Here is a 15,702-nt window from a genome sequence, read left to right on the forward strand (position 1 = left end):
ATTATTCCATCGGAAACATTTCGTACGAGAAGGTTTCCTCTGCCTGCTATGGTGCCGCACACCCGAGATTGGATGCGCCAGACCGGAAGAAGATTCAGTCAAGGATTGGACGGTAAGATGCGGCTTATTTCAAATTCAATTGCGGCTGATGCGTGTACCACCACCCCTGTGAGCAGATTTACTGCAGGCTGTCGAACGTTAGCCAACGAACGGCAGTCTTTTACCGCCGAAAGATAACACGCGACAGTATACAGTGCGAGTGAAATCATATCCTGTTCCACGAAACACCCCGTTGCTGCCCGATCCCTCAGCTGCTCCCCTGACAACAGAGTACTGTTCGGAAAAGAAGAACGAGGAGGAGGGAGACATCCAACAGCAATCAGTCAATAGTAAAGTCTCCGATACTCGCTCATTGATTAGAGCATTCAGCAAGCTGTTATCCGGAACGTCAGCACCAAACCCTTCTGGAGCATTTTCGTCATAACGGCGAATTCAGTGTGCTCCAAATTATGTGCGTCCGGATACATGGCAACAAGTCCCCGGTGGACGCGGGGCTACTCGAACGAGGGTTGACAGGCCCTGGGCGAGAGCAGACGTGAGGAAAGTGATCTGAAGAAAGAAAGCTAGGAATTCATTGAACAACAAGCCAGATATGAATGCAAACCCATGTCCCTTCTCCCGAGTTTGGCTATTGCTCATCACCATATAATATAAAGCCATGTCAGCGTCTACCTAGGCCCTGATTTACCCAGATTCCTGATCATCATTTGTGAAAGCCATGGTGCTCAATTCCAGTAGATCAATGTCCCCAAGGGAGTTCACATCATATTTTCGCAAATGATTGGTAGGGGGCAATCTTGTATCGTATAGAATGGGGTCGTCTCTGGGCTTCCAGCCGAAAACTCGTGTGAAACGGCTCACCAGGTCTACGTCAGCTTTGATTTTGAAGGTGCTGTAGAAGAGTTCTTCGTCGTCGCTTCGTGACAAGAGAATCGATGTTCTAACATGTGCTGGGACTCCTGTAGCCTCTGTTTCGTTTTCCATGATTGTCCACGACACGGCGTTGGCTGGCCCGTAGTTGCGGCCTTGCACGTCCATGGAACCCACTATGGTGGTGACGTCTTTCCTCTCACGGTTTACAACCTTCTCCCACTTCCAGCCGGACCCAAACTCAGCCCCAAATACATTTCCACCGGCTTTGATTTCGCTCGCCATCGTCATTGTCTCGCTTTGTGTTGTCGGCGGCTTCGGCCACATTGTATTTTTTGTTCAACTATGTATTTATTTATTCATCGTCTTCTCAACTTTTAGACTAGCTATCGGCTTATACTTTAAGTATAAAGTCAATAATTACTCAATATATACCCTTAAACTTATTTATATATAATAGAGTTACTAACTTCCTCTATAAGGCTCCCTCTTCCATTATATTCCTTATATATTATATAAAAGTAGATAAATCCTTAATAATAAAATAGTATACTTAAAGAAAGAAGATTTAATTTTTAAGTATTTAGACTTCCACTTTCCTTATATAGTATTTATCTAATATATAGTAAATAAACTCTACTTAACTTTTTAAAAGGGTTTTAATTTTTTTATAGAATTTATATAAAAAAGCTTTTTTAAATAGGTTTATTATTATAGTATTACTATTCTATTAGTAACTATATATTTAAGATAGGGATTATAATATATTTAACTTATTTAATAAGGGTAGATTTAAGTAACTATATAATAAGTATATTAATAGGGAAGAGTTAGTTTATTAGGTCTTATATTATAGAATTCTTTTTCTTATAGGGGCTATTTTAAAACTATTTTAATCTTATTATATAACTATTTTATTAACTTTAACTCTAGTATTGTAGTAGATTAGCCCTTAGGCTACTTATATCGATAATTCTAGTACGGCACCGTTAAGAGCGATACCTTCTAGCCTTATCTGTATAGTATGAGGCTTAGCTATATACCCACATACTATATTCTCTTTCTACTATTATTAGCACTATATTTCTTTAGATGCTAGGTCTTGAGTGTTTACTACTGTATGAAGGCGCTATATATATTTTATATATATGGGGATTGAAAATGAAACCATGAAAACCACCACTTGTGTTGTCGGCACCATAGTCATACGTCCCTTTGGGGAGACTTTTAAAACCTCGGGCTCCTTTCCGTTCTCTGAAGCGAACCTAAACTCTATGTCGATTGTTTTGATGCGTCGAGATATCTTCCGAGGGTCGAACTGGAATTCGTAGACCAGAAGTGTTGCTGGACCCTCACCATCCTTCACATAGCCGTGAACGACGTCGGCGGCGGTACAGCGGATATCAATGACGCCCTTACGCTCTGTGATGTTTGGTCGCTGGCGGGGATCAGAGGGATCGTTCTGCATGCGAAAACTGCTTCCGTCGTCGCCCTGCTCACCGAGTTCAAGGTCAAAAGCCGGCAGACCCTCCATTGTTGGTTTAACGGACATGGTGGAGACCATGTAAGCGTAGTTAGTGGGGTGATAACCCTGGGAATTTAAGTGAATACGTTTAGTTCTCCTGAACACGGCCATTCAACAACAGCCCGTATTTGACGTATTGTTCATTGTTTTCTTGTGTAGACAGTGCGGCTTGGCATGGTGTCATGTACCGTAGGCTCTGCACGATTCTACCGAAATCTGTATTATTGGCGGATGCCTCCGTCTGACTGTGTTTGCCCCCCTGCCGCGTCGCTACGGCTCGAGGTCAATTAAGTAGGGATGCATGTGGCTGCGTTATTTCCTGCCAATGCTGCACAGATAATGCGGATGACCGCAGACATGGATTCTGATTGGGAGACAATCTCTTGTGGATGGGTCGCCTATCCCAGATGTGTAGGGTGACGAGGCGAGCGATCCCCCGAACGACACTTGTGCATCAGGGCAGCTCCGTTTTTCTGCTCTGACACTCAACTCGATACTGCGGTGGGAATTTCGAACTAATCTCAAAAATCACGATATTGGCAAAGGAGAAATGATAAAACACTTTCGACCGTACACACACTCCAGTAGAGCCACTTGTCAACCCAGCTTCGTCTCTGTATGAGGAGCCATTGGTGAGCTCTCCGTCTCATTTGAATGGGCCATATTTAACAACCATCGGCAGTTCAGATATGCCTTCGACCGAAACAGCTTCCGATCAAGTCTCCGTCGATGATGGTGACCGAGATGGTCGTATAGATGAAGGGACTGCTGTTGCGGAAGCCAGCTCCACCAGCCATATTGATGACGATCAGGGGACTTCCCCGGATTCTACACAATGTGATCCATGGGAAGAGGCTAAGGACTTGGAAGAGGTTGAGGCGCAATGGAACGACGTGCTAAAGTACATGAAGGGGGAGAAACCGCCTGAATATGATGCCCGGGGACTCGTTCCACTTTGGCTTGGTCGAAATGACAGCACCGCTGAACACCCGAGCCTGATTCCACACTATTTTGAGTGAGTGGGACGTCTAATCTGGTCAAAGAGTGTAAATGGAGACAGGCTGACACGGGAACAAAGCATTGTTGTGGTACACGGATTTTGGGGTGCTCGACGACCCCCATGGAAAAACCCTGGGTCAGGAAATTCATCCTGGCTACATCGACAGGGCTACAATCAACATCAAAATGTCGTGTCTTTTGGTTATGACCCCATGACTATGCTGAGTGGCACCTGCACACATGAAGTTATGAAGAATTTGGCGATGACTCTTCTAGAAGACATCAAAAGAATGAAGAAGTCATCTACTCAGGTTAGAGTTTCACTGGAATTCAGAGAACCAAATTTACTAACTCTTTAAGATGCGGGGCCTAATGTTCATAGCTCATGACGTTGGCGGTAGCATAGTCAAATGTGTAAGTGTATTCAGATCCGTCACGCCTGTCCAACTTTAAAGTTCATTACACCGATAATCAGGTAATCAAAAAGGCGCTTGCGCAGGCCCAACTCAATCCGCTCGCCTACGGGTTTATATCCGATGCTACGCGTCTTCTCGTAAGTGTTGCGTCCTCTCAAGTTGCGGCACCTGCTTATAGTCGTCAGCTTTTCTACGGCTGCCCGCATAGGGCCACGAATCTCCGGGACATGGAGCAGAGACTTTCCAAGTTCGTTTACCGCCGGAAAGAGCGGAGAAGTCATAAGTTGCGTTCGCAAACAAGCGGAACTACAAGCCTTGCCAAAGCCATAACAGCGATCAATGACTCCTACTTCCTCTCGAAGCAAATGTTTCGGTCTTATGCAATAAGCGTTTTTTCTGGGGCTTCCAATAGTAATATCGACGAGGTGCGCGTTAAATCCCAAAACACTTTCCAAGTATTACGAGTTTTACTGGAAAGAACTTGAAGAGCGCAAGGTGCATTCAAACTGATGAACATAGGTTTTTGGTAGTTTCTGTGGCACCTTGGGATCCCCCTTCGAGTTTCGTATCGCCGGTGGCCGGCATCGGGACGGAGAACGCTATCCAATCAAATGTTGCATTGAGAATATAAGACAGTGTAAGAAGCTTTGGACAGACGTGACAAGCACACATGACGACTAGCTAACAGATTGGTAGCACTCAGCTTTGACAAATCTAGTCTTCGTATTGAGAAGGCACTGATCTCTCTTGCCTCGCCCGTGCCTCCCCTTCGGACAGGCGATGGCTTGGACAAGTCATACGCATGGATCAGTGAGAACCAACAATACCAAGCTTGGCGTAGTAGGCGGAAGCCCGAGATTCTCTATCTGAAGGGCGGTTCCCACGCACGATTGGCATCGGAGTACGTTCTTTACGATCTTGAAATGCTCGACGGCCCATGGAACCGACAATTCGACCTTTTTTTCCCTTTCGACCGCTACGATACCCGAAGAGATGACGCACTCGACATGATGGCTACATTCCTTGCTCAGATGTTAGGGCATTCGCCATCAAGCTCCGTTAATGCCTGTGAACCAGTGTATGAAGTGTGCCGAGTGAATCGCGGCTGGCACTACAATGATGCACTCGCTATGTTTCAGAGTTGTCGAAATTGGTGTGGGGCCAGAGACATCTCTTTTGTTCTCGTCAATTTCAATGAATGCGAGCCGGTGTCTAGAAAAGCCTTCCTAGACTTCTTCCTCAATGTTTCGCAGACTCGAGAATGGCATTGGAAAATTGTGGTTACCAGCAGCCGGAAAGACGCCTTAGCTGAAGAGCTCAGCAACCTACCTGTCGTCTACCTGGACGTATCAGCCAAGGGAATCGCGACTCAAAAGTATCATGACCGTGCAACTGATCCACATGGTCCTCTGCTGCTAAGACAAGGATCGAACGGGCAAGCAGCCAAAAAGGATGTGGATCAAGAATTAGAAGCTCTTGAGGGTCTGGATCCAGATGTTCGTGATTCTTTAATTCAACATGCTAAATCCGACCACGAATCGCCGTCAAAGCAATCAATTCGACACATAACGGGCAGCCCAGAAAGAATCAGCCTCGACTCCGTCCTCGAAATGATCCTGAAAAAAGTCCCAGATCACAAATTCGCTTCGCGAACGCTTGCCTGGGCCCTTTACGCTGTTCGGCCTCTGACGCACTTGGAGTTTGCAAACGCTGTCAGTTTTGAATTGAACAACGCGGGCCCCGACCTCCGGCAGCTTTCCAGCCAAGAGGCTGACGAGCTTATCGAGAAGTTGCAAATTTGGTTGGCAGGCGTCCTCAGCTTTGAGAACAACACGGTGGCCCTCTCTACGCATCATATTCGAGAATCTCTCATCAAGGTGTCAAACAATCAGTCAAGTTCGTCGCATATATGGGATTCATGGGACAGGAATCCACATGGCGTCATCGCCAAAACTTGTCTTGCTTATCTGGCCACTCCTGCGGCGCAGAAAAGCCTTGCGAGGCGTTATGACAACTCACTCAGTGACGCAGTCTCCCAATCTACGGACAGCCATGATACCAGCATTGAAGATTACGCGGTTCAATATTGGATTCATCACGCTTCCCAGGCGCCCCATGGGTACGATTTGACGGAGGATGTGGCTAGATTTGTCAGGTCCGGCGTTACCACCAACTGGTCCAAATCATATTGGTCGCTTGCAAATCCTTTCACCCGGAGTCCGCGACCATTTACATCCCTCTATCCTGTCTTAGCGGGTCGAGGTCTGGTTGATCTGGCTGAGAGCTTCCGGGTGAACGATGAGGACTTTTCCGATGGGCTGGGCGAGGCATACATCAACAGATCCTCACACAGTGCGGAGATACTTCTGCGCAAAAGACGATACTCAATCGACACTGTCAAGCGCGCTCTCACCTGTGCTGGCGGACGAGCTGACGAAACAGCCTGGGAAGGATTGATTGAGTATATTTCCAAAGAATACGCACACTTTCCCTGGGAAGGCGATGTAGCACAGGTGGTTCGTGCAAGTCGGCTTGGCCTCAATGTTGTTCTGGCCAGACTTTTGGAACTCGGCTGCCCTGCCGACACACCGCATGATATTAGTGGAGGTCCCGGGATGATGGCCCGTTCCGTACCGCTTCGTCAAGCTGTCTTTGGGAACAACCTGATAAGTGCCAGATTGTTGTTGAAATACGGCGCAGATCCTCACGCTGCGAACGACTTCGGATTAACGGCACTTCATTTGGCGGCCGCGTACGGGCACCCGGATATGGTAAAGTTCCTCGGAGAATGCCATGCTGACCTGGATGCCCAAACCATGGACTTCCGAGTGCCGGTATACGAGGCCTGCCTGCTCGGTTGTTCAAAAGCACTGGTAGCTTTGCTCAAATTAGGAGCGAATCCGAATTTGAAGGCTGTAGCCAGCCAAACCGAACCTGGATGGTCCCCCCTTACCTGTGCAGTTCAGGAAGAGAATGTGGGCTGTGTGCGTGCTTTGCTTGACGCCAAGGCAGACCCGGAAGTCTTCGGGCCCTCGGGCACACCCCTTTGGTATGCTGTCGGAAAGGGCTCATTCGAAATATGCCAACTCCTTTTGGATCACGGGGCGGATCCCAACTCGAAATTGAACAACCTCCCCATGTTGAGGCATGCGATCAGGGGCCCCGGTTACGACTCTGTTTCTGATATCGTCAAGTTGCTCCTCGAAAAAGGGGCGGACATAGACGAGGTCTTTTCTGGACAAACTGCGCTAGTACGTGCATGCTGGTCCCATCCTCAACAAAGACATCGTATCGTCAGGTGCCTCCTGCAACACGGAGCCAATGTCAACTTGCCTCGGCCGAAAGGCGATCGTCCCATACACATCTGCGTACTGGAGCATGACGTTGAGACTCTCCAGGCGCTTCTGGACCATGGAAGTCTTGAAATAGACGCTGAACGACTGGATGGCTCTACTGCACTGATGTGTGCTTTCAGTTGCAGTAACCCCAAGGAAGAGATCGTGAGAAATCTCCTGAAGCGAGGGGCTGACCCCAACAAATTTCCTCACCGTGACAGGTCACCTCTCATTGAAGCGATTGTGAGAAACCGAGCAGATATCGTTACCCTACTGCTCCAGTACAACGCTCAGATCGATCCAAACGACGAGCTGATGGACGGGTGGGAGCCCCTGGAACGTGCGGTGGTGAATGGTTATGCAAACATCGTCAGAATCCTGGCCGATGCTGGCGCGAATATCAATCGTCGAGACGATTTTGGGGACAGTCTTGTACACCTTGGAATTGATAGCAGCGCTCTGGGGGCCCTTCTAGAATTCAGACCGGCACTGGACATGAAGACCAAAGACAGCAAAACACCGCTCCACTACATCGAAGACACAACACCGCTTGAAAATATCAAGCTGCTGGTCCGCGCAGGGTCGGAAATCAATGTCACGGATTGCGACGGCTCAACACCCCTTATTGCGGCACTCAGATACGGACACGGAGAGGGCGCGAGGTACCTCATGTCAAAGGGTGCCGACACCACTATCATATCTCCTTGCTTCGGCGGCCCACTCCACGCTGCCTGCAATATGGGGTTGGTAGAAATTGTTGAAGACTTGGTAAATGGAGGAGCAGACGTGAACCTGTCGGTGTTAGGCGAAGCGGGGACACCACTCTCATCCATTTTCTTCGACTCCGACAGCGACAATGAATGTAAGACGAGGCTTATTGACATTCTACTGAAAGCTGGCGCCAACATCAATGACTCGAACAGTCGCTTCGGTGGGGTATCAGTGGCTGCAGTTGTGGGCGGAGAGGTAGAACACCTCCACGCCCTAGCCGCGAGAGGTGCAAGTTTTGCAGGCCGTGATATTTCCGGCAGGACACCTCTCCATTTTGCTGCTTGCCTTGGCAGAAGAGAAATGGTTTCCTTCATCATGGCCAATGGCGGAAAGCACGCGGATAAGGACAACGTCGGTCGGAGCAGCATAAGCTGGGCAGCAGAGGGTGGCAACACAGCACTCCTGGGCGATCTATTGCAACTCAGTGGAAGTGATGCCATCAATGATGTCGATCTAGATGGGTGGACGCCGCTATGCTGGGCAGCAAGGGCCATTGTCGACCGAAGGGCCATTGCCGACGAAAAGACCAGTGCCGATGAAAGTTCCGTTGCGGAGGAGGACGCCAAGCCGAATCTTGACATGCTGAAGTACCTGCTCGATCGGGGAGCGAATCCATTGGTAAAAGCTCGCCTCCGCGGGAAAGAGTATACACCTGCAGGTATTGCTCGATACCACGGATGCGACAATGAGGTCCTAGAGCTCCTTGCTCCAAGATCGGAGGATCGCTCAGGAAGTGCCGATCTGGAATCGACGAGTGGGGATGAACTCGACGGCAACGGTATGCCAGAATTTCTGAGCCACGAACGTTCACGGATTTCCCGAAAGGGATGCGAGTTCTGTGGTCTTGTAAGCGGTTTCCTCTTCTCCTCCGCCTCGAGATGCTGTGGCTAACAACCTTTAGCGGTGCCGTGGCCTGGCGTACACCTGCAAGGTATGTCCCGACTTCGACTACTGCTACAAGTGCTTCAACTGGAAGGACAAGATACACCATGCAAATCATGAATTTGAAGAAACCGGTCCGGAACTCGAGTTTGATAGTGAGTACTCTGAATCTCGGTCCTCGTCGCCTGAACCATCATTGAGCGCGAGTACAAGCGATACGTCTAGTCGTTCTGGTGAGGATGGTAGTGGCGATGGAGAGGAGTCGGCCGATCAGGTGAATTAGCCGTTTAGAAGATGCCGCAACTTCGAGAAGTATACATTTTAGTCATGGAAAACACCACCCCTGGCTCTGTACTTCATATCTGGTCTTGCGGTGTGCAGTACAGCATTCCTATTATGTTACCTGGACCTCCTGAATGTATTTCCCACGTGGAATGATTATTGGTTGATGGACAGGTCTCTACTGTCAGGATTATTTGGTGAATCATACAATACCATTGTTTACAATGTGTCTCATTAGCAGTGCTAAGACTTAACAATTTAGATGGCAGGGATTTATACTAGAGATGTTAATCTATAATTAATAATATATTAAGATATTCCTCCCTTAGTCTTAAGTATCTAGGTAGTTTCGTTTTTTAATCCCTATATATATAAAATATATATAGTATCTTTATATAATAATAAATACTTAAAATTTAATATTTATAGAAATATAATATTAATAATAATAAAAAGAAAATATAATATATAAATATATAGTTAAGCTTTATATTATATAAATAAAATTAAAAGGTATTATTTTAATAATACTATATTAAAATTATTAATATAAGTAGCTTAAGGGTTAATTTATTATAATATTAAAGTTAATATTAATAAAATAGTTATATAATAAAATTTAAATAGTTTTAAAATAATCTTTATAAGAAGAAGAATTTTATAATATAAGATTTAATAAGTTAGCTTTTCCTTATTAATATACTTAATAGTTATTTAAATCTACCTTTATTAAATAAATTAAATATATTATAATCCTTATTTTAAATATATAATTATTAATAGAATAATATTATTATAATAATAAATCTATTTAAGAAAACCTTTTAATATAAGTTTTATAAAAAATTAAAACTTTTTAAAAAGTTAAATAGAGTTTATTTATTATATATTAAATAAATATTATATAAAGAAAGTAAAACTTTAAGTATTTAAAAATTAAATCCTTTTTAAATATATTACTTTATTATTAAGGATTTATTTACTTTTATATAATTTATAAAGAATATAATAGAAAAAAGCTTTATAAAGGAAGTTAAAACTCTATATATAAATAAATTTAAGGCTATATATTAAATAATTATTAAGTTTATACTTAAAATATAAGTTAATAATTAATTTAAAAATTAAAAATAATAAATAAATAATTAATTAAATAAAAATATAATATAATTAAAGCCTTTAAATATATAACTATTAATTTTTAAAGCGCTATATATATCCCTTTTAATCGATAGAGTTATAAATTTATTCTTTAGTTTTTTAATATAACTAATTAGTTTTTAATTTAATTTAGTTTTTTAGTTTTAATTAAAAAGTTAATTAAAACTTATTAATTAAGGAATAAGTTATAATTAAATTAAGAGATTAAAGAAAGTAGGCTTATAATATAATAGTTCTACTTTTAATATTAAATTTAAAAAATTTATAAGTTTAATCTCTACTTAAATTATTTTTAGTTTTAATTTTTTAGTTTTAATCTACCCCTTTAACTAAACTAATTTAATTTAATCAGCTCTTTAATTAAAAACCTTTAATTTAATTAAAGTTAATAATTAAAGCCTTAGTCTTAGTTAGAGTCTATAATTAAACTAATTCTAACTAATTTCAACCCTATTAATCAGCATTATTTTAGCAGTGCAAAAATTGGCGTGCGGCCACAGGGGTGTACTTCGAAAAACGTAAACAGTAGAAGAAGAAGGAAGACCTTGAACGATATGAAGGGGATTGAGGCTACCGTTACAACTTGAGGCAGCAAGTCAAGGCGTTAGTTTCGCATCATGTTTTAAGAAAGGTGTTTTAAGACGCGTGAGGGCTAATATAGATGATTTAACTCCTACTAAGGTACCCGGCCCACATTCCGACAGTCCCCTAATTCTAACCAACTCCTCCTTTAACTACCCCTTTACCTTAACCCTATTTCTATTATTATTAAAATTTTATTCTTCTTAATAATTAAAATCTTTAATTTATTATCTTTATTACTTTTCTTAAATATTTATTTAATTTTAATTTACGTTTATTAAATTCTTTTAAGCTTTTTAATTATTTTTATAACCTTTTAATATTTTAACTTTTTAATACTTTTTTTAATTTATATTAAAATAATAATTAGTTATTTAAATATTATTTATTTATTAATATTTTATAAAATAAAAGAAAAATAAAATATATTAATTTATTTATTAATTTATTTATTTATTAATACTATTTATATCTTTAATATAATTTTTAACTTTTAAGTTTTATAAAGTTTATATAAACTATATATTTAAATAAATTTAATAACTTTTAATTATATAAATAAGAAGAGGTTTTAAAGAATTAAAAGTTAAAAAGTTATTAATAAATTTTGAAATAAAAGTAATAAGTAAAAAAGTAATACTTTAAATAAGTTTAATAAAAAAGGAAAATAATAATAATAATATTAAATACTAAGTTAAATATTTTTTATAAATATAAGATAGTTATTATATGTAATATTTCTATTAAATAACTATATTTTTAAAGAGGTCTCTTAATTAATATACTAGAAATTATAATTAAACTAATACTTTTTTATATTAAGTATAACTACTACTTTTAACACTTAACCCTTTTTTTTCCACCCCTCCTCTTTTTCTATTCATCCTTTTTAATTCCTTGAAATACCTTAAATATCTTAAATATTTTAAACACCTATTAAATAAATTGAAAGCCTAGCATGAAAATAAATATAATTTTTAGAAACTTCTCCGGTTAGGGTGTATTTTCGTGGGTATAGTTGGTATGCATCAGAACCGCGGAACATGCCGGGCGGTACTACTAGTAGAGCACTGCGATGGGAACCTTTGCACACTGCAGCTGAGCAGCAGGCACGCGAGCGCACTCCTGTCATCCGTGCATACTTTAGACTGACTACTCTAAGGTTGCTAGATGGAGCCATTGTGAGATCTGAAGCAAGTGGATTTTGTGAGTAGCAAACAGAAGGCCTTGCTTGGTATTTCCTCCGGATCAATTACTTTAACATTTTCTGCAGATGCTCCAAGTCTGAAAGAACGCCTACTGGACCAAATCGGAAAGTAAATCTCAATTCACCCCTGCTCCTGAGTTTGGTGATATTGAATCGAAGGGTCCAAAAGCTTATGTAGGAGAACGGAAATATCCGAAACAAAAGTGCATACTTTTAATGAGATTCACACATATGCAGTGTTTGATGACAACATACATATCGCTACTCAAAGGGCATTACGACACAGTCACTCAAGATAACCTGCCCATTAACCCCTGAAACACTGCCAGTGAACGATGCCCATTTGCTGCATGCCCTCACTCGATAAGTGGTAACTACAGATAAGTTGATATCAGTAGCAACCCTGCCCCGTTATATTTATCTAGCTTATGCCCTTTCCTAAATCACTTCCTCTATCTAGCTTTTAATAATAAAAGAAATCATGGAACAAGGTAAATGATATAAGTGAAAAACGCCGTAACCCAACCTAACTACTTTTCCACCACAACAATCCGAGTGCACCAAACCTTGTTTTGACTTGAGATGTCTCATATACATGCTCACGTAAGCATGAATCTCACCCCTGACATCCCAATCCTACCCAGGTACATATTTACCTTCACATCTCCTCTCTTCCACAGCCAGCAACCTCACACCTTGACGCTGTTAGTAGCAGGCTGGACAAGACTCGCCATAGGCCGCGGGACACTGGCATCCAGCTGCTGCAGCACCGCGCCAGCAGCAGCAGCAACAGCCTCAACGACAGGCAACCCCGTCCCCAGCCGCGCCTGGACGCTCACCGCCAGCAGGTTGTCGTCGTCCCCAGAACCATCCGCCCCGTCAGCAGCCGCGACACGCAGGCTCGCCCGGGCGATAGCGTCAGTCTCCCCAAGCGTAACCGAGTTGACACCAGGCCGGATCCCTGCAGCCGTGACCCAGTGAACTCCCTCGGTAGGGACGCCGATAGCGAAGCGGCGCGGGTGCGGGCGGCCCCTGGCGTCGACGACGTGGTACGGCGCGCGCGTGACGTCGAGCCCGCCCGTCTCGTAGGCGCCGTCGGGCGTGGCGTGGGCGCGGCACTGGCCCGTCCGCAGCAGGTGGCTCAGCAACCCGTCAGCAGTACACTTGAGGTCGGGCTCGGGGAGGCGCGCCTCGATGAGCGTCGTGACGCGGACGCTGGGGCCGGGGACGTGCGGCGAGCGGACGAGCCAGCCGCCCCCCGTGGCGCGGACTTCCGGGCGCGGGCCGAGCACGTCGAGCACGCCGGCCTCGATCAGGGCGACCATCTGCTCGATGCGCAGCTGCGGCGGGCCGATGGACAGGAACCCGTTGAGCGGCGTGTACCAGCCGTCGAGGTGGTCCCTCCTCGAGCCGCCCGCCAGCCCGCCGTGGTCGACGACGAGGCGCACCTCGTTGCGCAGGTCGCGGAGGACGTCGAGCGCCGCCTTGAGCGGGCCCTCGGCGTTGCCCAGCGCCGCCTGCGCCGCGTCCTCGCGGAGGTAGGCGACCAGCCACGCCCGCCACTCGCCCGCCGAGCTGAAGGTGCGCCGCCCCTGCGGCCGGGCGAGGCGCTCCCACGACCAGCGCTGCTCCCCGGGGACGCCCATCTCGTCCAGGACCGCCGCCTCCTCCGGGCTGGCGTGCGGCGCCGCGAGGAAGCGCCCCTGGAATTTTGTTTGTTGCTCCTCCGACTTCAACATGCCCTCCCGCCTGAGGAGGAGGCCGTAGTACACCGCCTCGACCTCCTTCGCGACCAGCGGCCACACCTCGGCCAGGAAGTCGGGCGGGCTGCCGGCCTCGGCGCGCCGCCGGAACCCGGCGATCACCTCCTCGGTCAGGAGCAGAGGCTGGTGGCGGCCGTCGACGCCCTTCTGGTTCGCGCCGCGCGACTGGTACGGGATCCCGCGGCGGGAGCCCGCAAACAGCCGGGGCTCGTTGCCCGAGGCGACGTATCGGAGCTGTCCGCCGGCCTCGTCGTCCCTGACGAAACGGCCGCCCCGGCCCAGCGTCAGGAGGGCCATGTAGTCGAAAAAGTTGAGCCCCAGCCCGCGGAGGAAGACGGGCTCCCCCGGAGCGACGGCCTCGAGCTCCACGTCGGCCGGGTTCGCGGGCCCGACGTACCGCAGGCCCTGCCGCGCCGCGTGCGTCGCCAGCGCCAGCTCCTCGGGGCCCCTCAGCAGCGGCAGGTGGCCCAGCGCGAGCACCACCGCCGACAGGCCGTAGAGAACACCGCCCGTGGACAGCGTGAGGACCTGGCTGCCCCCCGGCCCGTCGTCGAGGCGCACCGCGCGCGCAGCGTGGACCTGCACCTCGACGCCCTCGGGGCGGGTGCGGACTGTTTCATTGAACACCCACGCCAGGTAGCGGCCGTAGAGGGCGCGCGTCGGGTAGTCGTCGGGGCCCAGGTCCGGCATGCCGCCCGCCGGGGAGACGGCCCACTCGTGCAGGCTCGGCCCGGGGCGGATCGGGCCCGCGCAGCTTACGCTGTTGTCCGTGTAGAGCGTTATCTGCGACGACACCGTGTTCATCAGCAGCTGCTGCGACTGGTCGGTGCGCCACACGCGGCCGGCGCCTGGGGCCGAGGGGTCGACGACGTGGACGGTCAGCCGGGAGCCGGGGGTGAGGAAGTCCCTCGCCGAGGCGCAGAGACGCTCCAGCGTGCTTGTTCCTCGGGGGCCGGCCCCGACGATGGCGACGTGCGTGTCGGTGGTGCCCGGGGCTGCCATGGTGGCTTCCTGCGCCAGTGATTCAGAGGCGGTGCTGCTGGTTGTGTAGTTCATGGTGGATATATACAGGGTGGGAAAGGCTTGAGATGAGATTTCTTTTCGTAGGCCGGGCTCCGGATTTTCAGGTGCCTCCTGGAGTCCTGGTCTGGGTTCGTCTGCTTGAGAGGAGATGGTCGGCTGAGGGTGAGGAATATCGTCAGACTGACGGGCGACAGGTCTCTATTTATGCCCCAGCATCTGGACGGACTGGGGCGGCGTGCCCGGCTTCCCGGCTGACGAGCTCGACGGTTTTCGTCAGTGAGCCTGACGTGCCCCAGCGCGGCGATGAGATTGAACCCGTGAACCTTACTAAGGTCAGCATCTAGACACCACCTCGAGGCGGCCGTACATGATTCCTCACTAGCAGAGTCCCACATGCGGCCGTGGCTCACAGCCCGCCTCGCCTACGGCCGAGCATGTCATGGAACGTCGTTGCGAGAGCCTCACGTCCACTCCGGGCCACTGGTCTGTCATGGCGTGCTGTGTCGCGACCCTCGTCGACAAGAGTCTGGGACCCCGGCGCTGCAAGGCTGTCTCCATTCCACGGTGCGTTTCCCGCGACATTTGGACCGAAGTTACCTAAGGTATACTACGCGGGTCTTCTCTTGCGAGCTCCATTATGCGCCCATTTCCAGGCGCCGAGTCAATACCTCGACCGCATCCGGGAGGATCACTTACACCACACAAACACCTGCGCAGCGGTCGGGCCACAACCCGGCTCGTGCTCGCGTTCAACCCCAAACAACATGATTACATGCACACGGGGAAGTGTCCCTTGTTGCTGACTGTATGGGAGAGCTTTTGTCCC

The 15,702-nt window shown here is 47.0% G+C and overlaps 2 protein-coding genes across 2 annotated transcripts; one reads left to right on the top strand and one right to left on the bottom strand.

Moving 5' to 3' along the window:
• The first annotated feature begins 2,807 nt into the window (after nt 1-2,807).
• On the top strand, nt 2,808-9,362 carry KVR01_000326 (uncharacterized protein). Its single transcript, XM_044791289.1, has 9 exons — nt 2,808-3,087; nt 3,138-3,470; nt 3,534-3,765; nt 3,815-3,868; nt 3,942-4,007; nt 4,056-4,295; nt 4,390-4,507; nt 4,567-8,822; nt 8,878-9,362. Exons 1-9 carry the CDS (start codon nt 3,074-3,076, stop codon nt 9,139-9,141), a joined length of 5,577 nt encoding a protein of 1,858 aa, XP_044650275.1. The 5' UTR covers nt 2,808-3,073; the 3' UTR covers nt 9,142-9,362.
• A 3,417-nt stretch (nt 9,363-12,779) lies between these two features.
• KVR01_000802 (uncharacterized protein) lies at nt 12,780-15,600 on the bottom strand (the record flags this gene model as incomplete). The annotated part of the gene is made up of 1 exon (XM_044788850.1): nt 12,780-15,600. The coding sequence occupies exon 1, from the start codon at nt 14,907-14,909 to the stop codon at nt 12,780-12,782; it is 2,130 nt and encodes a 709-aa protein (XP_044650751.1). The 5' UTR covers nt 14,910-15,600.
• Nucleotides 15,601-15,702: the final 102 nt, after the last annotated feature.

This window comes from Diaporthe batatas, assembly GCF_019321695.1.
Source record: "Diaporthe batatas strain CRI 302-4 chromosome Unknown Contig00001, whole genome shotgun sequence".
NCBI lineage: Eukaryota > Fungi > Ascomycota > Sordariomycetes > Diaporthales > Diaporthaceae > Diaporthe > Diaporthe batatas.

Bases quoted from the DNA above. Each gene is read 5' to 3' on its own strand.
- KVR01_000326 (XM_044791289.1), top strand. The intron at 3,471-3,533 runs GTGAGTGGGACG...ACGGGAACAAAG, and splicing joins CTGATTCCACACTATTTTGA to CATTGTTGTGGTACACGGAT. The intron at 3,869-3,941 runs GTAAGTGTATTC...GTAATCAAAAAG, and splicing joins GCGGTAGCATAGTCAAATGT to GCGCTTGCGCAGGCCCAACT.